Raw genomic sequence first — 25,944 nt, 5'->3', positions numbered from 1 at the left:
GACAAACAGCCTTCTAGTTTAGCTAGCGAAAGTATTATTAAAAAAAAAAGTCCCTCATTGTTATTATTTATTATTATTATTATTATTATTATTATTGTTTATTTCTTAGCAGACGCCCTTATCCAGGGCGACTTACAATTGTTACAAGATATCACATTATTTTTACATACAATTACCCATTTATACAGTTGGGTTTTTACTGGAGCAATCTAGGTAAAGTACCTTGCTCAAGGGTACAACAGCACTGTTACCCACCTGGGATTGAACCCACAACCCTCCGGTCAAGAGTCCAGAGCCCTAACCACTACTCCACACTGCTGCCCATTTATTCTTTATTCTTTTAGTGATAAAAACAAAATAATAAAACATAACACCCTTGTACGCCATGAAATTTAGAGTTAACGTAATTGATAGTATTTAAGTAGCATACTGGTACACAGTTGACTCATTTAATAAAAGCTGTAATTGAACTGTTGACAGTGGCTGTGCTTCAAGGCACGACTTTGTATTTTTTTTTTCTCCCACTAATGTGTCTTTGCAAACATTATTTATTATGCCAAATTTATATTTTATCTTTAGAAACCAATGAAAATTGCTTGCTGCTAAAAATAATGTGGCGAATTGGGAAAAAATAGGAAATGTTTTGCCTAAACTAATATGTTTTAAATCTAGGCAACATTATTTGACCAGAAAGGACAGAAACTGGATGCTGTGTATCTCAGAGGTCAAAAGGTAAAATTAATTATTAGATAATAATTTAGCATTAAATGTTATTTATAGGTATGGTAAGATTCATTGTATATTTCTTTCTTTACATGATAAAACAATATTGTAATAGTATGAATCACTTGTATTGTGGTACAAGACCAAAAGCACAAAGCTCATTGTAGTTCACCAAATATTTATTGAATAAGGAATATGTGTTTTATAGTTGATACATACTCTCCCTATCTCATTCAGCTTTTGCCTTTTAACAAAATAATTCATAATTAAATTATTATTTGATCTTATGCATCATACAAGTGGACCATCAAATGTATCATATCAACCCTAACTATTTATTATATAATATATATTTTTTTGTCTTGTCTGTGAGATTTGGCTGAAAATGATTATCATATTAATTTTCTGAGCTGTCATTGATATAACTAAACATATATTGCTTGATTGTTAAGGTAAAACCAGGAGATGATTTGGAAAGTGACAGATATTTGATCACGGTGGAGGAAGAGAAAATTACTGAGAACAGCTCCTCTGATCAGCATGGGCCCAAAGAGATTTCTAAACAAAATGGAAGGCTCTATCCTCCAGTAATTACTAGGCAACATCTACCTGTGGGATTGAAAAGAAAATATACTGTAAGTACCTTTTTAAGCTAGACCTTTTTACTTATACTATCCTATCGCTTTACTTCAGCAAGCAGCATGTACTTTTTTACATGGCATGTGGGATGTTTGTTTTGTTATGACATTTAATGTGATACCTTAAACCATTGCAGAACACTATTTTAGGATACAACAAAAAAACATCCCTTCCCATCCCAGTTATTCTGCAATGGAAGTAAGTGGATAATATTTGAGGCGCCAATGCACTTGTGATGTTTTGCCTAATTTTGAAAAGGGTACAATTTTCTAGTCTGGGGATAGGTCTTCTTGGGATTAAATGGGCAGTAAATGTCCCTTCCCTAGTTGTGTGTTATGTCTATTTTTGAAAAGGGGGTGATTATCTATTAAGGAATGCCAACATATTTATATATTTAGTTGGTAAAAAGGGTAACACCAAAAATCAGTTAGGGTGTCATTATTGTTTTTCTATCAATAAACCCTGCCGTGTACTGCAACTGATACCGACTATACAAAGGTGTCAAATGTACTTTCTTTGGCTCTCACTGGAAACAAATGTGTCCTCTTCATAAATATTCTAACATGTAATCTAAAATATTTTCAGGGATACCAGGGTCCACACCAAATTCAGAAGAAACCAGCAACTGAGGAAAATGAAGTGTCAAGTCTCATATCTCAGCATAACCTCTCATCCAGTTTATTCCCGTCTCATTTGTATAACACATCACCTTTGTTTTCTATCAAATCTCCTACCACTTTAGCCACAGGTTTTCGTGACAATACCTTTAGTGCGAATGTAAAACCTGAGCAACTGGAGCAGAATCTCTCAGCCCCCTCCTTACCTGCACCCGTAGTTGTCTCTTTACCTAAAAAAACAAACAATAAACAGAGACACTACGATTATCCTGAAGCTAGACACCAACCATGTAATGACTTGGCAGACCAAGAAAACACTACAGGAGTTATCCAGATAACAGATGAAAACTATCAGCCCACCCATACAATATCTAAAGGCATAAGAAGTAAAGCACAGATTTTAGCACTACTTGGATCCAACACATCAAATGTTGCAGCTTTGAAAACATCAAGTACTGGGCAACACCAGCCTTTAAAAGATACATCTGGTCCTGCAGTGTTTACTAATCAAAACAGTCAACACCTAGCTCAGGATACCCGCTCAACTGATTTGGACCATGTGACACTGGAAACTATAGATACCATTGTTACAAGCAATTTAGAGGCCAAAAGCTGCTGGAATTCCTATTTTCTAGATGTGTCAACGGAACAGGAACAGGAACATGAAGGAAATGACCAACAAAATACTAAGCAACGTCCACAAGACCTGTCTTGTGATCTCATTAGTCACAATAACAATACTCTTGCTCAGGCTCCTGCCCAGTCTTTAACAGAGAATAGATTTAAACAATGGGAGGGTTATAATGCAATTCCATGTAGAAGTCGTTGGAAAGAATTTTTGCCAGACAAGAAACAAGACAACGAAGAATGCTTATCTCCAGATCCTGAATCTTTGGGAAACAACATGCCTGTTTTTCAAACCTCAGCTCCACCACCACTTGATTATCTTCAGGAGGACTCGGAGGAACTGGCTGCAATAGAGCTCATTGATAAAAATATTTGTCCTACACAAAGGCCCTCATACCATAATACGACTGAGAATGTATTCACACTAGATAATAAATTAGTGAAGCCAGTCCTTGTGGAAATGTCAGAAAAGTTACAATTGACAGGCACTGAGAATAAAGAGTGTTTTGAAGAACAGTCTAGTTCAGCTACAGCTTGCAGTCCAGACAAGGAAGACCTCCCTTGTCTAAACTTTAATCTTCTGGATGGCTTTGACCTGGGTGATATGGAAGAAGATGAAGTGCAGGCAAGTTTGCCTTGTACAGTTTTATCAGATCCAACAGCTGGAGATGGAGGATCTAATTCTCAAGACTATGAAGACAAGAGTTCAGGGGTCATAGAGGAAAAGGTTCTGTCTGATCCATTTAAATTGGATGACGATCTGTCTGTAGGGGATGGTAGATAGCTGAGGTCAAGTTGGTTAGTAATACCATTATGGGTGTCTGTCATGCAAATATTATAGTTGGTCTGAGAGCCACTGGTTCTACCACCTACACTTGCCACAACTTAAATCTAAGTTGATCATTTCTTTACCCATCAAGATATGGATGAAATATCAAAATCGAAAGTGATACTGTAAATAGTCACTTGTGAAAGTTAAGAGATATGACAGTCACTTGTTGTTTTCTCAGATGAAACACAGGAATTGATGCAAATGACACAAAAATTGTCTCAGTTTCACGAAGCATCTGGACGGGACGCCAGTCCATCACAGGGCACCACACACACACACACAGGGCTATTTAGAGTGACCAATCAACCTGGACAGCATGTCTTTGGACTGTGGTAGGAAACTGGAGTACCTGGAGAAAACCCCACACGAACATGGGGAGAACATGCAAACTTCACACAGACAGTACCCTAGGCCGGATTTGAACCCAGAACTCTGGCGCTGTGAGGCAGCAGCGCTAACCACTACGCCACCGTGCCACCCTTTCATTTAGACAGCTCTGAGCAAATAATGAAATTGTGTCTCATTTTTGATAACAAGCTAGCGCTTGTTTAGAGTAAGTAGTGGGGTTCCAAAAAATATAGCGTTGCACGTCCCCACATGTTGCTACAACTGTTTACGTACCTGTAATTTACACTTATAACTTTAAAGTCTATTTCAAAGCTTTTTTTTTTTTTTTTTAAATGTCCGCTCTAGTGCCCTGATAGTGTAAGGATTATTGCCCACATTGTCAAACAGGTAACACAGCAGTAATGATCCATGATGCGGTACAGAACTGAATAGCCAGAGCACATTTTTTTTTTTTTTTTAATCGCTCTTTCTGTGGTGATTTAGACTAGAGGACAGATCTCAAACCCCAGTGCACTAAAGTGGCCATTTTGAAAAAAGCTTTGAAACATACTTTAAAGTTATAAGTGTAAACAGTTGTCAGGATGTTAATGAAAAAAAAAATTACAGGTACGTTATTTATACAGTTGTAGCAACACGTGGGGACGTATAACGCTATATTTTTCGGAACCCCACTCTTTTAAGAGGGACGTTTGCTCCACGTTTTGCTTAATAAAACAAAAAAATGTTTAAATAAAGAGCTCAGAACTTTTAAGACAGGGTTGATAACTGCTGTATCAGTTTTAGCAGGGTTCAAATGATGATTTTAGTAGTTTCACGGCTTATTGAAAAGCCATGTATGCAATATAACAAAATTGAAAATGTTCTTTGTCCATCAACATATAATTGTGCCATTGATTCATGTAGAAAGCAATATGAGTGACAGGAATAAAGCAAATAACTCAAGAATGCAAACTAAGCCTTGAAAGTGAGTCAATATGAACAAAAAGTCTACCTAAAGAGTCAGAAAAAATATACCTGTAAAATTGAGCCTTATGATCTGACAAAGCAAACAGTTTTTCCACTCTTAAAATAAACAAGGCTGAAGTGAAAATACATTTCTCTTAAAGAGATAGAGAGGCAGTATGTATTGGTAGTTACAGTATTGGAACAAGTTGTAAATGATAGGATAATATTATTGCAATATGTTGATTGTAATGCCTGAATAACCGCTGCCTCTTTACGAAAAGTCCTCTTTTTAATGTATTTCCATGCAGCTAGCTGAGTTTAGAGGGAACCAGGTAATGGGATCTGCAGCTAGTGATATAGTGATCAGGATGCCTCAGCATGCCTCACCTTTGAGTCTGAGGAGGAGAGCTATTGTAGAGTCTCTGATGAGAATCCATTTATATTATCACCATTGTCATGCAGAAGTCCTTCCCCCACTGATTTTTTTAAGGCAAAGACAAATTAAAAGAAAATAACCTAATCATATCTAAAATATGCATAATTCAGTCACATGGACTGTGTAATCTACACCCAACTCACATGGACTGTATAATCTACTCCCAACTCACATCTTTACTGAAAAATACTGAAAAATGAAAACATGCTTTGAATTATAATAAAGAAACCGGGACATGCCTGTTTGACATAGTTAAGGACTCAATAAAAGATGGTTTCTTAAGAGTTTCAATTCTTGGCTGTGTTTTTTTTTTTTTTTTTTTTTTTTTATTGGAACCCCATTTTATTTTTAAAGTAACATATGCTACATGTATTTAGTGAAAATAGTTACATTTTACAGTTTTGGAAGCTGATAAATAGTTATCACTTAAATCTATACAATCCTGTTCAGTTATACACTAAATTTGTATTGCTTTTGTTGGCCATCTAGTTTGTGTATTTTTTAGCTGCAGGAGCCAAAAGAGCAAGATTTTAATGTATTTTCCAAGAAATTGAGAATGGAGGATATAGATTTGGTAATCTGAGTTGTATTCATTTTTATTTAGTTTTGTATTCATCCTTCTCATTTTATTATGAAATTATATTGTTATAATATATGTCTGTTTGTTATTGAGTTCACAGGTTCTCAAGAAAACCATTTTGGTCTGAAGAAGGCTGGGACAATAATGCGAGTACCAGTTACCCAAATAAGAAATAGCCAGTTTACACATTATTTCAAGAGTAATCCCATTCTTTTCATGTTGTGTGTGTTTTTTTGTGTTTTTTTTTTTTTTTTTTTCTTTTTTTTAGTAACAAGAGTTTATTCCACAGCCAAAAGCCCCAAGCTGGCTTTCTTGTTCTGCAGACTCTGAATCAACACAGTGGTCATCTTGGGAACCACTCAAGGTTTGCATTGTAATTCACCTTTAATGTAAAATAATAAAGATGTACTTCAAAAACTATACCTGTATTCAATGATTGTAGCAACATGTTTCAGTTTTGTTTTCGTGATATGCACAATGGGTTTATAAAACCTGTACTATGTGATGTGTTTAACAACTTTGTAAAGAACACCAATAAAACACTCCCATTAAATGTGAACAAGGAATCGACACACAGGAACGTTACTTTAGTTCTGCAGGTTTGTAGGGACAGTGCATACCTCTTGTTTGATGTCTGAAGGGTGATAGCAACAATACTTTTTAAATGCATTTTTAATAAAGCCTAATGGAGATACAATATATATATATATATATATATATATATATATATATATATATATATATATATATATATATATATATATATTTTTTTTTTTAATAGATCATGTCACCAGCACAGATGGTACCTTCACTGAGTCCAGTACCAGGTGCTTTGTTTGGGTTACACTGCTCTTATGATGAGGGTCAGCAAGTAGCCTATGATACTTTTAGCTAAAGAGCACCATTGAGCATTGTAGGTTCCAGCATGAGTCAATAAATATTTATTAAATTAGTGTTGACATTAAAAGAGCCTGTTGTTTAATAATAATCCCTAAGGTAATGTTTCTGGTTCTGAAATCCATTAGTCCATTTCTGCTAATGTGTTTTAAAACCTTTTAAGTAGCTAACATTTTAGAAGAATAGGTGCTTCCTTAGCACTAGAAGTAAAAGTAACTCTGCTTGTTTACAGTGAGGTTCTATTTCTACCCAGTTATACAATTGGTGGGGCTGAGGTACACAGAGGTCAAGTGATTTGTCGTCAACGTCATACATTGGGTTCAGTGTCTATATCCAGACATTTAATGAAAATAGTTACATTTGACAGTTTTGACATTAGTTTAATTTTGATACATTCTTGTTGGCCTCCAGTTTGTGTATCTCCCCAACAGTAGTTTTAGCAGCAGGAGCCAACAAAGAATGTTTTGAATTAATTAAAAAAACAAAACAAAAAAAACAACCTAAAATGAAGCTAAGAAATTGGGAAAGGGATATATACATCTGGATAAAATATTGAAAAGGCGCTTTATCATTAAAAAAGTGATTGTTGCTCTTTACAGGTAGCAGTGTGTCAACAGGTTCAGGAATCAATAGGGATGCTAGAACCAGTTCTGCATTCAGGCTGAGAGCCCCGATAGTCACTGCTCCATTGGCAGCGAGTTGTGCTGAAGTACCTCCCGACTCTGATGTCTTTTCAGATGTAAATGAGTGCAACGAGGTTGAACAGTGCTCTGCAATTTCCTCCTTGAACAGCCTCCACGAGCACTCACCTAGCCTTTCTCTTGGCAGAGTCAGGCCTGGGGACATGAAAAGCAAAAACGCCTTCTGCAAAGAGACCATTGAAGCAAGCACACAGGAACCTACATTGTCAACAATACGCAATGTGACTTCCCAGGGCAGACAAAGTAAATGGCTGAAGTATCAAAACACTTCCCCATCTGATCAAGTTGCTCAAAACAGAGGTGAATGGTGTGGAACGGCACAGGATGGGAGTGGGGAGAGAAAGGAGGCTGTGATGCAGAGAAGCGCTGCTGCAGATTGTCTTAACATCAACCGGATAAAAGAGACACTGGTTAAACAGCAGAGACCTGTTAACGGACAAGGTGTAATTGAAGGGAATCGCATCCATTCCCTAAATTCAGGCCCCACTTACCCAGACTATAAGCAGCAGGGTGCCTCAAGAGCACAGAGGGGGTCCAGTGTTTTTCAAGATTCTCAGGTGTGAGGCATCCCACTAACTCAAGCTTTCCACCAAGTTACATAGCAACAATTTTCAGTTTGGAATTCTTCAATGAAAGGCGTGCAAGTCTAAATTTTTAACAGCAAAACTAATAAAAACCCACTTCAATGAATGCATTTAGAGTTTTTTAAAACTTTGCAACAAATTCAAGTTAAATTTTGACGGTTAACTGAAAGTTTAATTTTTTAGTATTTCTTTGCAGATTGATATCATTTTTAAAGACAGAATAGAACTAATCACTTACTGGTACTATTAGCATGAATCCTAGGCCTGTGGATTTTGGTGGCAGTATAGGAAGAGGGGTGGGGGATGGGGGGATATAAAGCATTTAGACAACAGTAAACTGCCCTGATATAGTAATGTTGAACTGATTGTTTTCGTACAGTATGTGGTGATATTTACTTATTGCAGAACATTGCTGTTGCTGAGCTATCCTTTCCCAGAGAAAATGTTGTGAAAGATGTCAGTCTTCCAAAGAGAGAGATTCATATACCAGTTGTCTTCCAGTCACATACCCATTACAAGTATTCACAGCAGCATTGACAGGTACGAATTAGGTAAAACAAGACATTAGCCTGATCACAGTAACATAGTCTCATTGGTTTTGCACACTGTGTCAGTTCTGTTGACTATTATCTATGTTCGATATAGTACTGTCATGCTCTACCATTATCAGTTATATTTGAGTGCATTGATATTAATTATAAAGTGCACTGTTAATCACTTTAAATTTGAAAACAATAGTACCATAACGTATCAGGAATTATTGTGTTGTATTGACTAAAAACATGGGTATCAAAAGCAACCATGGGGAATTTGTTAGGTCATAATTATACTTTGAAGAGGATGTGATGAAAGGTGGCTGTTCAGTGGTAACCTTTTTTTTTTTTTTGGTGGCAGGTGGATTCATGTGTACCCTCTGTATAAAGAAACACAGTATTGTTCAGTAATTTAATCAGTCACTAATGGTTTTCATTTGCTTTTAGAACACCTCAATATCCTGCTGTTTGACCTCTCTCAGAGTCTTCACAGAGCTTTGTCAAAAGTCGATATATCCTCGTATACCTCAGTGAAACCAGGCAGAGAGGACAAGCAGGGCAGCTTTGTTCCTTTCTGTCAGCACCAGCAGCCTTCCAAACTGGTCATGGTAAAGAAGGAGGGTAGGAACAAGGTAAACTAGAGCCTTGTACATACATTAACTATATATTTAATTAAAAGAAAGATGAGTTTCTAACTTTTAGGTGATGGAAACAGTGGTGAAAAACCAGCACATACGGTATCTTCATGTAAAGGCACTTCTTTGCTAATACAGTGGCATTAGGCACTGCTTAATATTAGCAAATACATTTGTTACCCTAAATATTACATTTTATACTCACCAATTTAATCCTGGATATAACACCAATGTCATCTTTTGTATTTGTGGAATTACCAGGAATTGGAAATTCTACAAACAAAAGGTCAGATTAGAACTATAAACTAGTTGTAGGAAACATTTTCTAGCATTATTTTCCATGTGATAAGTTCAAGAACCAACAATGAAAACACTTTTGGTCTGAGAAACTTGAACATTGCTTGAAAATGTCAAATTTAACAAGTAGCTTAAACAGTTGTCAGAACAAAGTTGTCTGGGAGTTTTGAGAAAACCTTTGTTATTCAAGCTTGGTATTAATATTTTGTTTCTCTTGTAGGGTAGATTGTTCTACACTTGTGATGCTTCAAACAAAGATAAGTGAATTTTTTCAAATGGTTCGATGAGGTGAAACCAGGCAGTTCATCGAAAGTTTTTGGAAAGGTAAAAAATATGCAAATAAGTTATTTTTTTCTACAGTAAAAAATGCAATACAAATTTAAATAATGCTTTTAGTAAACACATTTTTCACAGATTAAAGCGGAAAAAAAGAGAGGTTTTGTAACCAATATAGATTCACTACCTGTAATAAAATCAGGGAGAGTTCCACAGATATAGAGCTTGATAACTAAAGTTGTATCCACCTACAGTTTTCAGCTGAACACATGGCAAAGTAACCCAGCATTAGTGGAGTGAAGTGTGCAAGCCAAGTACGTAGAAGCCAGATAATGTGTTTAAAAGCAACATCTTGGGCTCCCAAGTGGCACATCCAGTAAAGGCACTCCACATGGAGTGCAGGATGCGCTGTATAGTCTGGATGTCGCGAGTTCGAGTCCAGGCACTGGGCATAGACGGCTAGATAATTGACTGTAACTACATCTTAAGAAAAACAAAATGGTGTATGAAGACCATTTCTGTGGTGTTGGGGTTGGATGGCACTGAAATACTTGAAACCATCAGCCTGTGTTACAGTGAGATTTTTCCACATTTTTATCAATGTGGACATCTACTGCTGGGATAATGACCACTCAGGGCCACACTGGAAGTAGATATGAGTTTACAAACAATACATGGTTAATCATAGAACTAAATGTTTAAAACGTAGTCAAAAGGTGTATTTTTTTAACTAGTTTTAATAGGCAATGTTGTTTTTTAGAATGTTCGGGACACTGCATCACATTAGATTATTACATTTTTGTTCCAGATACATTTTTATATGAAAACATTGGTGGAAGATAATAAAATTGACTTTCTTCTGTTGCAGATGATCTCTGGGTTGTATCAAAAACACTGTTGTTTGACCCCTTAGACACTTTTATTGATTGTAGCGCTTTCTTTGGACCATCCTCAAGCAATGAAATGGAGATTATGCCTCTAAAGGGATACTGTCCATCAAACTGGCCCTCAGACAGTAAGCATTTATACAAATGTTTCCATTAAAAAACACACTAATCACTGGGTTTAGTATACTATGTGTTAGATATTTTTAACAGTGCACTGTGGGTTCGTAGCAGGTTGATTTAATGAAAGTATGTTTCCCTTTTAATTTTTGTTTCTAAAGTGGTTGTTCATGTATTGCATGTTTTTAATGCCAGCACTGAACTCACAGCCCTAAGAAACCTGCAAGAACACTTTAACCCAGCCTCACTACCTCTTATAAATCGCTTATTAAAAATGTAAGTATCAATGCTCACAAAAAGAAACCGTCTTCAAGTTAGCTATAACATTTTATAAGTAACTTGAACTCTGCAACTGTTTAAGAATGGAAAAATATTAACAAGTTAAAATTAAGCAAATTATTATTTAAATTAAGGATCTAATTAAGTAATTGAGATCTCAGTTGGAATGAAAACCAGCAGACACAGTGGGTCCCCAGGACCAGGATTGGGAAACCCTGCTCTAGGTAACCACTGTTTTGAATGGGTAGGATTTAACACATGAAAGTTCAATTTCTCAGTTTAAGCTAGACTTTGAAAACTCAAGATGACAAGTACTTGCAGCGGTAGATTCAATTATACCAACAAGAAAAAAATAATTCTCTGCACATGAGAGATTATGGATTCATCATTTAAATATGTCTGCTGTCTTTATTATTTAAATAATTTAATTTCTATTAAACTTTCTCTTTTTTTCAGGCCAGATGCCAACAGTGCAGATCAGCTGTGCAGACAGAGGAGAGGATTTGTGCCTCCTGCCATCACTCCTTGACCTGCCGAGAGTTCTGGACTCCTGAGTTCAGGTAGAGCACCTGATCTGGCCGCGGAGATGATAGACAGCTACCATTTAAACACAGACCAAGCAGCCGTTCTCTCTCAGATTGCCAAAATGATGGAAGGGAATAACAATCCAGACAATTGCAGTGGGCAGGACTTGCTGCCTATAATAATTGTACATGGTAAGTATTTATGGCAGGTAATCGCAAGTGTCTACAGTTTCTGATAATAAAAATATGTAAATCTTAAAAACCAGTTAACTTGTGACAGACATGTACAATGTACTGTCAACAAGGCCCAACCATCAGTGAAAGATTTTTTTTTTTTTTAATTAAAGAGCAGTAACTATAATAATGAATAAAACCAACAAGCCATCCTGCATGGCATCAGTAATGACACATTACCCAAACAAACCCTCACTTACATAAAAAAGTAGCTACATGAAGGACCATAATGCTAATTAATTTGGCTCTCCCCTGAATCAGTCAGTATTCCAGATGTAGTTCACAACTGGATAGACTTTTATGTTTGCACACCAAACAATAAACCTGCAGTGTTGAATGAGTACCTGCAATTTCCTTGACACTATTACCATAATGTAGTTTTTTATGACATTTCCTAATACATTTTTTTTTCTTTCCTTACCTAGTGACTTTACTATAAACACAGTAGGTGACAGTATTTCTAAAATTTGCTGTTGTTTTTTGCATTAGGAGTCTATGGAGCTGGGAAGAGTTACTTGCTGGCAGTGATTGTTCTCTTCCTGGTGCATCTCTTTGCTGAAATCAAGGCTGCTGATGGCCCAAGACGGACTTCGTGGAAACTTCTCATCTCTTCCTTTACTAACGTAGCTGTTGACAGAGTACTTCTTGGGTTTGTATTGTCATACCATCAACACATCTTCACATTGAATTGAAGCTGGAAACTACCCAAACACATGTATAAGACATGTCAATATCAAAGTATAAATCTAAGGAAAGTGAGATTTAACCTCAGATTTGTATGAGCCCATCAAAAGCTTTGGGAGACAAAACATAATAATTCCCTTGTTTTGAAATGTTCCTTTGCAGTTTAAAATGTTCAGTATAATATGCCAACCAAAATACAACTATTGGGGCAGCAGTGTGGAGTAGTGGTTAGGGCTCTGGACTCTTGACCGGAGGGTCGTAGGTTCAATCCCTGGTGGGGGACACTGCTGCTGTACCCTTGAGCAAGGTACTTTACCTAGATTGCTCCAGTAAAAACCCAAATGTATAAATGGGTAATTGTATGTAAAAATAATGTGTAAAAAATAATGTAAAAATAATCTGATATCTTGTAACAATTGTAAGTCGCCCTGGATAAGGGAGTCTGCTAAGAAATAATAAATAAATAAATATTTTCAACAACTACTACTGTCAATGTGTATCCGATCTGCTGTCTTGCCCATTGAGAACTGGCTTGAAGCTTTTTGACATTACATAATACATGTCAAAGATGCCATTTGAGTTACAAATGAATCTGTCATGTGAAGAACAGTTCATTAACACAAAAGTCTGTCATACATATTGTGTTTCTAATGTCCTACGGGTACCGTACATGAAACACTTATTTATAAATGTGTGGTCACTCGATGATAAAATTATGCCAGTGTTCCAACCATACAGTCATACAAAATATTGCTCAATTGTAAATATAAGTTGCATTTTATGCACTGTACTTGGTGTGTTTTATGTCAATCATTGTGGCTTGACAGCATCCCGTTGTAAGAGATGGCAGGTCACAAGAAGCCTTTAATGCCAGTTTGATGTAAGCATAAGGCCCTCCATTAAAACTGTTTAAATGCCGTAGATGTGACACAATACAGACAATTAGTGTGAAGAACACTTGAGTCTGATTGAAATACATGTAGCAGATGTGACAATGTTTGGGAGTAATTGCAAGTGACAAAAGGCAGTTTACATTGTCGAGGGGTGAGAATAAATTGTAAAACCACAGAAAAAAGGGGAATGTATCACCCTATACCTCTGAAGTAGTAGATGCCCTTCTATAAATGTTACAACACTTTGAAATTAAAATACAAGTACAAAGAAGCAATTAAGCTATACTGCAGTTAGTCAGCCAACTGCTTTTACAAACGTCAAGATCCTGACATAATCCTGATGATATTGTTTAACTAGTAATATTTAAAAAAAAAAAAAAAAAAAAAAAAAGTAAAATCTAAATTCCCAGATTATTGAAATGAGAGTTAAAATAAAACTGGAAAAAGTTACAATGTGTTTAGTGTATAAATCGGTTCTCAAAAGAGCTAGGTTTGAGTCATTCTGTGAATACTAGATAATGTGGTATATTGGTTTTAGTAGAATTTTAAAAGGGAGTCCATTACGATCTGGAATTTATCCTAATAAAATGATACCTGATAACCTAGATTATCATGGTTTATAGAGCTGCACTATACCTCTGGGGCATGTGCTGAGGTGTTCATGCATACCTGTTTCTGAACTCCCTTCTTTGACTCCATCTGGACCCTGTCACATCATCTAGTTACCATAAACACTTGCCTTAATTTAACTAAACAGATGTAACTCTCAAGGGTCTTTCTATAGCCCAGACAAACCCTTTGGCTAAAGTCTTTGCTGCTGATACTTCAGTTGCAAAAATAACCTATGCTACACCCACACATATCTGCTGAATCCCCACTGCACTAAACCAATTTTCTGTTTTTTTTAAGGAAATTGATATTATCGATATTATTGATATTGATATTATTATAGATGGGCATCACTATCTGATACAGCAGCCATTCCTATTTAAGAGTTGACTGGACGGCAGTAAAGGGATACTTTACATTTTGCTAATATTTCATTTCATAATGTCCTATTATGTGTGTTCTCAATGGTCCTCTATTGTTCTTTCTGCTTACAAGCTATCGCTGTAAAATTTGCTACTCGGACTACTCAAGACTGATTGGGAGGAAGTGAGGTTGTGAAGCATATTAGTAAAACCCCAATGGTGAATCTTGGTTCAATGAAGTCTGTGCAATGGTAGTATTCTTTTCCACCTCACTTCCTCTTCCTCACAATCAGCCTTCAATAGTCTATTCTGAAGCATTTTTCTGCTGGAATATTTTTTAATGATGGCAGTTAATGACCTAACATAATATAATGGCCTCTCTGCTGAGTAACCTGGGTAATAATACAATAAAAAGAATACAGTGCTAGCCCGTTATAATGCGACCCGTTACAGTGTGGAATCGGTAATAAGACGGTAAGGTCGTGGCTCTTATTTCCCCCATAATTGCAACTCACAAACGTTGGGTTTTGTTGTTGTTTTTACATTGCCGTATTTAAACACATTTAAGTTGAAACTGGGACATATAGTACTTATAAAGCTCCTGTGCTTGCACTGTTTGTTTTTTTTTTTCTAAAAGTAAAAACAAACTGTCCGTTAATGTTACAAAACAAGTAGGAAACAATACAAGTGTGTATAAACGTCCCTGGATTCTGTGTTATTGATTTACAGCGTACAACATTTATTATAAAAAGCAGGAACCGAGTACCCGACTTCAAAGGAACCGGTTTGCATAGCTCTACTGAGAGCTGAGTCAGACAAGCTGCTGTGTGAATGTGCAAGACTCTTGTTTTTGGTGTGGTGCCAGGAATAATCATTCCCAATACACTGGATTCGAGTACCTGCAAATTGTGTGTGTCTCCTTTCCTTCATTTTCCACGTATGTTACAATATTAATTTGGCCATTGTAAATCATTTCTGGAACAAAAATGCCAATATTCGTTACAAGGTGAAACCCAAATAACACTGTCTCCTAATCATGGACCCCAACAACCGTGTTATAACGGGGTAGCACTAATTCTATAGCTGAAGAGTTTAAGCTTTTGTAACAGTAAACCACATGATTTCATGATCTATATACACAGTCTTATTGCAGTTCTGTAACTTTTCCATAGAATTGGAACTGTGTTTGTTAACATATGGTTTAGATGCTATTAAAACTACAATGATTTCTTTCAAACCCCTTTTCAATATCTTAACAGTGTAATATGAACTATTTCAGTCAAGTCGCTATAGTTGTGTTAATGAGAGAAGCTGGAATGTTTACAATGGAAAGGTTAATCAGTGCATGGGCCAGTAATCACAAGTGAGATGAAATAATTGTGTAACGCTACTATTGTTGAAGATGAGATTCTTAGAGACTCGCTCAGTGACATTACTGGGGAAAGGAAAATCGAAGACCACATCTTTAAGTTGTTTTATTTTTATTTGTTTGTTTATTTTATCCAGGCTTCTAGATCTTGGGTTTGATAGATTCATCAGAGTTGGAAGCGTAAGGAAAATTGCCAGACCTATCTTACCACACAGGTAACTGTAAAAACGACCAACTGTGTTTTAAGGTGTTATTGTAACACATTGCAGTTAAATATTTGCTCTGAAACACATTCCTATTAGTAATTACTGTGGCCACACTTTGAGTTTTTACTTATTGTAAATATCCACAAAAAATCCAGCTTTGAAGTTAATTTATTGTTTTGAAAATACCAATAATTAAAATATTCAAAACTTTTTTTTTCTCCCGTAGTTAAACACATACTGTATAACAAATTATACAATGTTTATGATCATCAGCGCATCCTGTATTTGCATCCATGTCAATGATCCCTCCTGCAACTACACTGATGTTGATTGAATGGCATTGTGCAGCTCTTTGTTTATTCCTGCAAAAATAATTTTTCAAAGCATAGTCAGCCCTTCCACTGCTTAGGAACCAGCAAAACAGGTGATAGAACTGTGCAAGTGAGTTTCAGGCATGTTTATCCTCTTGTGTAGCTTGAGTATCTCAGAATTTAAATAATTTCATCAACAAAAACAGAAAATGGGTATTTCTTTTTTTTCTTGACGTGGATACAGTAACAGTGTATGCAGAGAAGCAGAATGCAATCTTGGTGCTACTTTACCACAAGCTCAGCTGAGAATAATTTGTCATATATCCAGTTTTATTCCCCATCTGACTTGTGACCCTGGATATATCAATACAAAGATCAAAGATTTGTGACTGTGTTGGAAATTAGGAAATTAGGAACCTCAGAACTTTCATCCACTAATCGTGAAGCTCCATTGCAGGGCACAACCAATCAGAAGATGGCCCCAGAACATTCTGATTTAATGTATTTAAAACATTACATTTGTAAATACATCTTTAAATTAAAGATATACATTTTTTAAAATAACAATAAAGGCACGTTACATGTTTAAAAACCCTGATTATCGGGCAGTACCTTGGTAGTTGACCTTACCTGAATTGAAGGGCTCTTGCCTGTGGCTTGGGCTCTTACCTGTCAACTACTAGACAATAATCAGGGTGCCACTGCTTAATATATCCCTGTGATACATACAACAAAGGATACAGCAAAGTTAAAGTTGTTTACAGGGTGTTCAGTAACCCTTTAACCCATTCATGCATTTTGCCTCATGCAAAGTACAGTCAAATTAGTAGCAGGTGATTTCATAACAGTGGGTAATAATGAGTTCACTGGTCAGTAGTTAAGTGAATGTATATTAGTGTAATGTATGCTGACTGAATGTTCAATTTGTCAAGCTGTAGGACTTTAAAATGCTCATCGCTCACATGTGACTTCATGGCAGTCTCTGCAGGGCAGTTATACAACAGGTTCCTACCTTTTTTGTTGCATCTTATGCAGATGATGAAACCTGCTGAGGATTTTTTTTAGCAAAAGTTATTGAGTGCATCATAATTTTCTGTCTGACTGTCTGTACTGTTTGTCATACACTTTTTTTTCATTTATATAGAAAACCCCTTGCCATATTCTGATGAAACCTTCTAAAGGCCTTTAAACGTTTGTTCGTTTGTCTATATGTCAAACTTACAATTTTACACGTGCATGCAGTGGATATACGTTACAGGGTTACTGATGGCTCTAATTTTGAATGTACATCCGTGGCGGGGGGTGAATGTCACTGACATGCTAGTTTTGTATTTATAGCTGTGATGGGATGGGAGATGCTACTGACATATACAGAATGCTTTTATTTTTAAATGCTACCATTTTCATTGCTTAGTCTGTATGCAGGGAGTGACAGTGAGCAGCTGCGGGAGCTGCAGACCCTTCTGAGAAGGGACCTGAGCAACATAGAGAAGGTTTATGTGAGGAAGAGTATTGAACAGCACAAACTGGGCAGAAACAAGGGGCTGCTAAAGGAGGTAAGGAAGATACTGTGGTGGACTTGCCTTGCCTGTAAATATATGGGCTACAGTAACCTTTACGTTATCATACAGTGGAATCCCTTTATCTGAACTGGAAGCCTGTCCTCCCTCATTATTCCATCAGTCACAACAAGGGGTTAGTCTAAATGTTTGCATATTCCCATTGTGATTTGGGTTAAAGGGTTCTGCTGTATTAAGAAGCACTATAAAGACATGCAGTCTTCTACTATATTTTTTCTATAGTATAAATCCAACCATTTTTATTTATTTTTTTTTTTTAAATGAAGGCTCAGTATTCACTTTTATTTATGGAGGGTCCTTTTCTTCTCTGTGATTTAGTTTGAACTGCAATCTGATTGATTTTTTAACGAATCAACTATTAACCCATTTACGCCTTCTTGGCTAATGCAAAGTACAGTCACATTAGTATCAGGTGATTGTCATATAAAACAGGACAGTGGGTCCTAATGGGTTAACTAGTAAATAGTTAAGTGAATGTATGTTAGCATAATGTAGGCTGACTGCATTAATTTGGTCAAGCTGTAGGACCTCAAAATGTTCATCACTCACAAGTGAGTTCATTGCAGTCTCTGCAGCAATCACTGAAATAAGCTCTTGAACAGCTCTCTGGGTGACAGTCAGTTTATTTCTGGCCAAAGCAGCAGGCATCTGCACTGATGTCAGTGATGAGATGTTAACATTAGGGTTGGGTTTATGCTAATAGTTTTTAAATGTTGTAGCACGTTTGTTGTAAAAAGCTCTTTAGAGGTTCCTCCCCCGAGGCTATGGAAGTTGTGCCTGTCCCCGGTGTACAGTTTCTGTAACTTGGGATCTCTGCCAGCTATCTGAGACCTCTCTTCCCCACCATCTACCTCTCATGTGTTACCAGTGTTATTGAAACCCACACCACAGGGTCAATGGTCATCTATTATCACTGTTCAGCCATGTGTTTTTTGACCTTGAAAGTGCCTGATAAAAGGGTTGAAACTAAGACACGTGTTAAACCTTGTGCAAAGCTAGGCTTTGATATTTTTGTACTTCTTGGTAGTTCAAGCACAAATGTTCTGTTACAAAGTTCATACACAAATGGTATCAGTGCCTTGACGGTGGGAGCACAATTACTTGGAGCATCTACCCATTTAGACCTGGATTTAGTGGCGGACGAGAAATATTTTGTAGCATTTTTTTCTACTCTTATAGCTACTAGAAATGAGGCCCAAACTAAATACTGTTTTTTCCTTTTAATTTTTTATTAACCATTGTCAAAACTTAAAAAAAAATTAATTATTTGAAAAAAAAAAAAAATAACTCAAATGACCTCAGGCTGGGGTTTTATTTGCAGTGTGCAGCCTTGAAACAATTCCTATGTTGCACAAAACAAAGGTGTACTTTGCATTTATCACAGGTGTTTTTCCTGTGCAATAAGGTTGATTGCATCACGTAGCCTCCTTTTTTCGTCATAGTTGGGTCCACTAAATCCTTTTGAATCCCTGGGATTGGTCTTTCAACTGGTGCTCACTTCAACACTGGCTGTTGTTCGGGGTTTGGTGTGGGTCTGGTGCCCGGTCGTCCCCTTTTCTTCAAAGACTGTGACTTACCCTGTCGGACGAGGCACGAAGTGTAGGCAGTCCAATACGTCTTTGGATGGCATGCCAGAACAATCCAGAGATCGAAGCCATGAGTGACCATGATCAGTGTTCATTTATGGGACTTTTGTGTCTCCTGTATAGGCTGATTAGCCGGTCAAGCTTGTCCACCATGGCCTTGTTGTACTTCTTCACTTCTGGACGCTTGATCTTCATATACTTCTTTTCTTTTTTTCCCCCCATCTTTCAACCTCATGTACCTCACCGACACCAACAAAGTTGGAAGCCAGCAGCACAGACAAATGATTTGATTAGGCTCATCCCCTGATCATAGTTTCCCCGTTTCTTCTGGGACATCTCCTTATCCAACTTCAGTGGTGGACTGGCAAAACGATTGGCTGTTGCTGTTGCGGCATGTACACCACCCATTCGATATATCGCAGGTGTTGGGGTCCAATATAAATATAGCGAGAGACCCATAGAAAAACAAATAGGCTAATAACAAATACTGTGCAACCATGCCCTTGTTTTATCGGGGGCGTCAGGGTCCAATATAATCCTACGCAACCCGCTTTTTTTCATTTTTCGTATAAAAAGCAGCACGTCGTTTTAATTTGTACAGTGGAGGGTAATTACTTCTCATCAACTTCAGTCTCTAATTAATTTCATGAGTCTTCCTCTCCTTTCTCAAATGCCCAAACCCGCTGCATTGAAGAATCCACTCCCAAGAGGCTTGTTGCTATGGAGCTGATGTCCCTGCCCTGTGACTTTTGCTAGTGCATTGCTGCTGCCACAAGTTAACACTTCGCTGGCTAAAATAAAAACCGCTTCAGCAAGTAGGTATTTAATTTGCTTTGTGTTATTGTGCAATGTGTGTGTATATGATAACAACAGTACAATATTAATGCAGTGGCTATATTGCAGCTAAGGCATGCACAGTTAGATAGTAAAAGTGGGGAGCCAACATTACGACCGCGATATATCCAAATCCGCAGTATAGCGAGGGGCGATGTAACGAGGGTTGGGTGTATTTGCTTGTCTTTCAGCACTTCAAGTAGATTGTATGTTGTAAAGTAATTATCGAAGAGCTTGTGGTTAGGAGCATGAATTCGCTGGCAAAGATGGAGAACCACTGCAGCTCCTTGGCCTAATCTCTTCAGGTACTCCCTCTACATTGTCTCCTTCTGGATCGTTTGTTTCAATCTCAACCTCTTTTTGCACTCACTGGACCTATTTCTGCACCCACGGGATCTCATTGATGACAAAGACTACTGTATAACCAAAAGTTGTTACAAAACAAAATTAAAATAAAATGTGTATTTTTACATGAGAATGACAAATGTTATTTTTCTTCTGCAGAAATAGGCTCAAGCTTTAGATAATTATACAAGTTCACAGAAAATATAGACCATAGATATCTAAAAAGTTTATTTAAGGGTTTATTTAAGCATCCAGCATCAGTAGGGGGGAGGGGGGTGTAAAGTTATATTTTCCACACATCACTCATCAAGTATAAAAAATGCTTCGCTTTCTTCATTGGCTTCCTCGTCACTATTCAAGCATTCCAGTTCAGACAAATGTCCATACTGCAGAAACCCCTGAGTAGAAAATACTAGATATTAACTTATTACATTGTTAAAATTTTTACATTTGTAACTGAATAAATTTTTTAAAAAATACAACTAATATTCTGATTGTTATTTTACTGACTTTGCAGCAGTCTGCTTCAGACCTACAATACATTGCAATGGACACCTATATTCATCTAAATCGTATGTAAACATAACCTTTGTAACTTTACAAAAATTACTATAACAACAATCATTATTGCTTCAAATATTGATTGAAGCACATTAAATGGCAAAATAAATAAACAAATCTAAAACGATCACAAACTGTCATGCTTCAGTTTATTGCAATGTAGTTTTCTCACTTAACAGCAGAGGGTGCATTAATGCCTTTAGCTTCGTTATTGTAGGTCCACTGTAATGGACTATGGATGCTTAATTATTATTATTATTATTATTATTATTTATTTCTTAGCAGACGCCCTTATCCAGGGCGACTTACAATTGTTACAAGATATCACATTATACATTATTTCACATTATACAGATATCACATTATACATTATACAGATATCACATTATTTTTACATACAATTACCCATTTATACAGTTGGGTTTTTACTGGAGCAATCTAGGTAAAGTACCTTGCTCAAGGGTACAACAGCAGTGTCCCCCACTGGGGATTGAACCCACAACCCTCCGGTCAAGAGTCCAGAACCCTAACCACTACTCCACACTGCTGCCCCATGCTGACTATGGGTTGCAATTGATGGAAAATATCGTTAATATCTCAGAATACAATCAAACATGTGACATCCATTATAATGGACACCTGGTCCGAATGGGTTCAAGAATGATGTGTTTCACAATGTCTGGTGTGATTTTTAATGTAAATGTATGTGGTGACCAGATCAACTGGTGTTACAGCCAGGAAACCCTTGTGGTCTCAATAAAATCTAATTTAGTGTAACAACATTACATTGATTGATAACTATGCTCTTCCCCAAGCTAACATGCAGTATTTCCAAAATAACTAATAAATTAATTGCAGTCCTATACATTTACTGATTTGTTAATGCTTCGTGAATACAGCCAGTAGAAAGGTTACCACCCACAGATTTATACATCCCTCTATATTGTGTATTATAAAATATGTGACATAAAATCTGATATGTTGTTGCTGCTCCTGTGCTTCTCATTATTCAGGTGCAGGTGGTAGGAGCCACCTGTGCAGCATACACATTCCCTTGTATGAATACCCTGACATTCCCTGTGGTCGTTCTAACAGCTGAACTTTACATTTTGCGTTCCGATTTAACCAAAGAGATGTGTTGAACTGCGTGCTGTACCACACATGCCCTTTTTCAGATTTTTCTACATATATTCCACTGCTAACAGGATGTATGCATTTTCCATAAGGAGCATCAAAGCAGTCAGATTACATGCACTGGTCCACGTGTCAATCAAGAAGGATTTACCTGCTCTTGGACAGACGGCCTCCCGCCCCAGAACTCATTCTAGACATGCAACTAAGCTTGTTCAGCCTTAGCGTGAATCTTCCACATGAATCACACTGCTTTTTTATATTTGGCTGGTGCTAAGCAACAACATTGAGCCTAACATAACAGTAATATGTGCATTTAAAAACGTAATGCTACTTCATCTTCCCTGTCATATGTCCTATGAATTTAGTTATGTCAAATTATTTATAAGTCTTGCTGAGGTACGTTCAGCTATTGTATTCTGTACATTTATTTAGCATCTGACCTAGGGAAATGCATCTTACAATACAATGCAACACTTGGCCATGTGCAGAACATTTGTAGTGTAGCAGTATGAAAACATGTATTTGTATTTTGTGATATCAATGGTTGTGATATTGAATTGCACATTATATAATATGAAGCATTATTTAAGTGCAACATTATGGTCAAATTTAATTTGATCTGCCTTCTCCTTGAAAGACTATGTTTTTCTTTTGTTACCTTTACATTCAGCTGTACCTTAATGAGTCTGAGTCCCTTTAAAAAAAAATATCAGGTTTAAGATGCTCGCAGTGCTGATTGCTTACTTTCCCAGGTTTGGATGCGAGAAGCTGGTACTTGTTGGTGATCCAAAGCAGCTGCCACCCACCATCCAGGGATCTGAAGGTGCTCATGAAGCTGGAATGGAACAAACTCTGTTTGACTGCCTGTGTTTGATGGTAACATTTGTAAAACCTCTTTATAATGTATATCCTTAATTTTTATTGTATTTATTTATTTATGTATGTATGTATGTATTTTTTTTCTTTGAGGGATATAAACCTGTACTGTTGAGGACTCAGTACAGATGCCATCCTGTAATCAGTGCAATAGCTAACAGCCTTTTCTATGATGGTGCTCTCATTGATGGTATCACAGATTCAGATTGAAGCTCTCTGCTGGATTGGTTACCAACTCTATGTTTCTACAGTGTTAAAGGAACAGAGGAGGTACAACTGTTAACCCATTTGTGTGACTGCATATCAATGATAAATGTTCAGCACCAACTTCCATATATAGAGAAATCACATAACCAGGCAAAGCCCAAATACACCAGTGTGTAGTTCTCCTTTCAAGGCCAAAGCATAGCACTAAATGTGTACTAAAATAATAACTTGTGGCACAACACATATGTTTGTTCTTTGCAGATACAAAACGATGGCAGTTTTTACAATATTGAAGAAGCTCTCTTTACTCTCAAGCTTATCCAGAGTTTGATTGCCAGTGGAATAGAGGGGTCAATGATTGGAGTGATTACATTATACATGTCTCAAATGGACAAGGTTAGTAAACATGCTAAGAACATGCATTACTGTGGCAGTCTGGCTCACATTGGTGAGGTTGATGACGTCACAGACCAGGAAGTAACTCAAACCAAAACAGTGGATGGGCGGGTGAAGCTGAATGCTACTGCACTCAGCGTGGATTTATTAAGTAAATAAACAGAAACAAAATATTTAAACAAAACACAAAACAAAAAGGCACAATGGCCAAACAAATAGAAACAAGTATATATTTTTTAAATATAGCAATTGTTAATTTTATTCATTCTCTCTCTCTCTCTCTCTCTCTCTCTCTCTCTCTCTCTCTCTCTCTCTCTCTCTCTCTCTCTCTCTCTCTCTCTCTCTCTCTCTCTCTCTCTCTCTCTCTCTCTCTCTCTCTCTCTCTCTCTCTCTCTCTCTCTCTCTCTCTCTCCCCACTTCCCTGAGTACAGAGAGCTGCAGGTTTATATACTCTGGCCAAAGGATTAACTACTTGTTAATTATCTTATTACCTCTCGGCCAGAGTCTGCACGCGTTTGGTAAGGATGCATGACTGTCAGCTAGTTAAATAATCAGTAGCTGATCAGCCATGCATCCTCACAGGGTTTTTAAATATAATAATAAAAGACGCTGCGCTTTTATCCGCGCCGCAAACAAAAATACAAATAATAATAAATAGGGGCGGGACACTCCGCCACAATTACTTATAATACTATTACTAAATACTATTAGTACTATACAAGCTATGCACTGGCTTCTTTTACACATAATCCTCAGATTAATGCCAGTTGGGCAATGAGTGTTGTCATTTTTGTCTAGTGATTTTAATAACATAAATCATTCTGATGTTGCACAGTAATGGACAACATACAATGTAATGCAAACATAGACATATGCAGGTGTATTGTACTTAGCCCCTTATAACACATTTCTAAGTTTTTGTGTATACCTGTTCGTTCAAGTTCGAAATGTAACTTTTTTTACAATCAATTTGCAGCTTTCTAACTTACTGCACAGCGATACATACTGTGACCGCAGTGAGGTAAGCATGTCCAGGTGTCCACAGTGGATGCTTTTCGAGGAGCAGAAAAGGAGATCATTGTTTTGTCCTGTGTCAGGACCAAACAAGTAGGACTCTGAGAAGAGAATGAATGTGGCGCTGACCAGAGGGAAGAGGCACCTGTAAATAGTGGGAAACCTGTACTGCCTTCGCAAGAACAAGCTCTGGGAAAGGGTGATTTGTCACTGTGAAGGTAATCCAAGCAACCAGACACTAAAGCATTAAAACGTCTGTAAATGCTTAGGACTGCAGTGCACTTATTGGGTACCTAATTGTTTGTAAATGTTATCCATGTTTGTTAATGTGAAATGCTCTGCTCATTTAGGTTTTTGATGTAATCTTCAGGTTTGTTTTGCCAAAAACAACAAAATAAAATACAAAAATATTTGAAAATACATGTCAGCTCAAACATAGGTAGCAAACTCCATACAAATTAAATAAAATCAGAGAACTGCTATTTTTGTAATTTTTTATTTTTATTGTTTTTATTTTTTCAACAAAGCAGGATATACAAGAGAGCAAAGTCAGTTACGTCATCTATTGTTTTCGTGAGCAACTAAATGTTTGCTAAAATTAGTTCTTATCATAGTTGTCTTCCAAGGTTAGAAGCAGTACTATTAGACCTTAGTTGCTGAAAGACTGTTGTTGTTGTTGTTGTTGTTGTTGTTGTGTTTTTTTGTATTATTAATTTAATATGTAAACTTTGCCACATACACTTTTTGTATGGTGTATGTTTCAATTCCTAGGAAGAGACAGTGGATTTAAGCATTCTTATCAACTTGAGGGGCAGCTGGACAGCATCATGAAAGCTTACCTGGACAAGAAGAATGAAGAAGCTAAAGCAAAGAAGGGCCCCAAAACCAAAAAACACTCTCAACCACAAAATGAGGTCAATTGTGTTGGCAAATAATGCTTATTACATGCATGTTTTGGAGATATTGTGAATAACGGGTGTGACACTGGGAATTACCTGTCTGTGGTTTATGTCTATACACATGCAGGATACTATTAGATACTTCGGAGTGCTGGTAATTATCAAATTTAGTATACAACCCTGTCATTGTAGGTAACATCCGGTAGCCCAATGGATCTAACAAGACGTTTACCAGAAACACATGATCAAAATGAAGTCAAAACCAGGTATTTAGTCACATTTAATTAACTGGATATACTGTGGGCATATTTTACTATTTCACACGTTTTTAATATATAGGTATATTGATTTCCTAATCTAAATTACA

The 25,944-nt window shown here is 36.8% G+C and overlaps 1 protein-coding gene across 1 annotated transcript in view; it reads left to right on the top strand.

Moving 5' to 3' along the window:
- Positions 1-25,628, top strand: part of LOC117972212 (protein ZGRF1-like) — a 29,611-nt gene extending 3,983 nt beyond the window's left edge. The window contains 17 exon segments of the mRNA XM_059022102.1: positions 673-732; positions 1,176-1,358; positions 1,948-3,389; positions 6,016-6,089; positions 7,244-7,902; positions 8,945-9,083; positions 10,539-10,685; positions 12,201-12,360; positions 15,766-15,843; positions 17,560-17,701; positions 22,065-22,164; positions 22,916-23,061; positions 23,155-23,331; positions 23,530-23,701; positions 24,686-24,773; positions 24,775-24,896; positions 25,450-25,628. Of these exon segments, the coding sequence (XP_058878085.1) occupies positions 673-732; positions 1,176-1,358; positions 1,948-3,389; positions 6,016-6,089; positions 7,244-7,902; positions 8,945-9,083; positions 10,539-10,685; positions 12,201-12,360; positions 15,766-15,843; positions 17,560-17,701; positions 22,065-22,164; positions 22,916-23,061; positions 23,155-23,331; positions 23,530-23,701; positions 24,686-24,773; positions 24,775-24,896; positions 25,450-25,613 (4,053 nt within the window). The 3' untranslated portion in view covers positions 25,614-25,628.
- Positions 25,629-25,944: the final 316 nt, after the last annotated feature.

This window comes from Acipenser ruthenus, chromosome 1 (assembly GCF_902713425.1).
Source record: "Acipenser ruthenus chromosome 1, fAciRut3.2 maternal haplotype, whole genome shotgun sequence".
Lineage (NCBI taxonomy): Eukaryota > Metazoa > Chordata > Actinopteri > Acipenseriformes > Acipenseridae > Acipenser > Acipenser ruthenus.
Note: the sequence above shows the minus strand (reverse complement) of the source record. Positions and strands in the feature narration are given on the sequence as shown.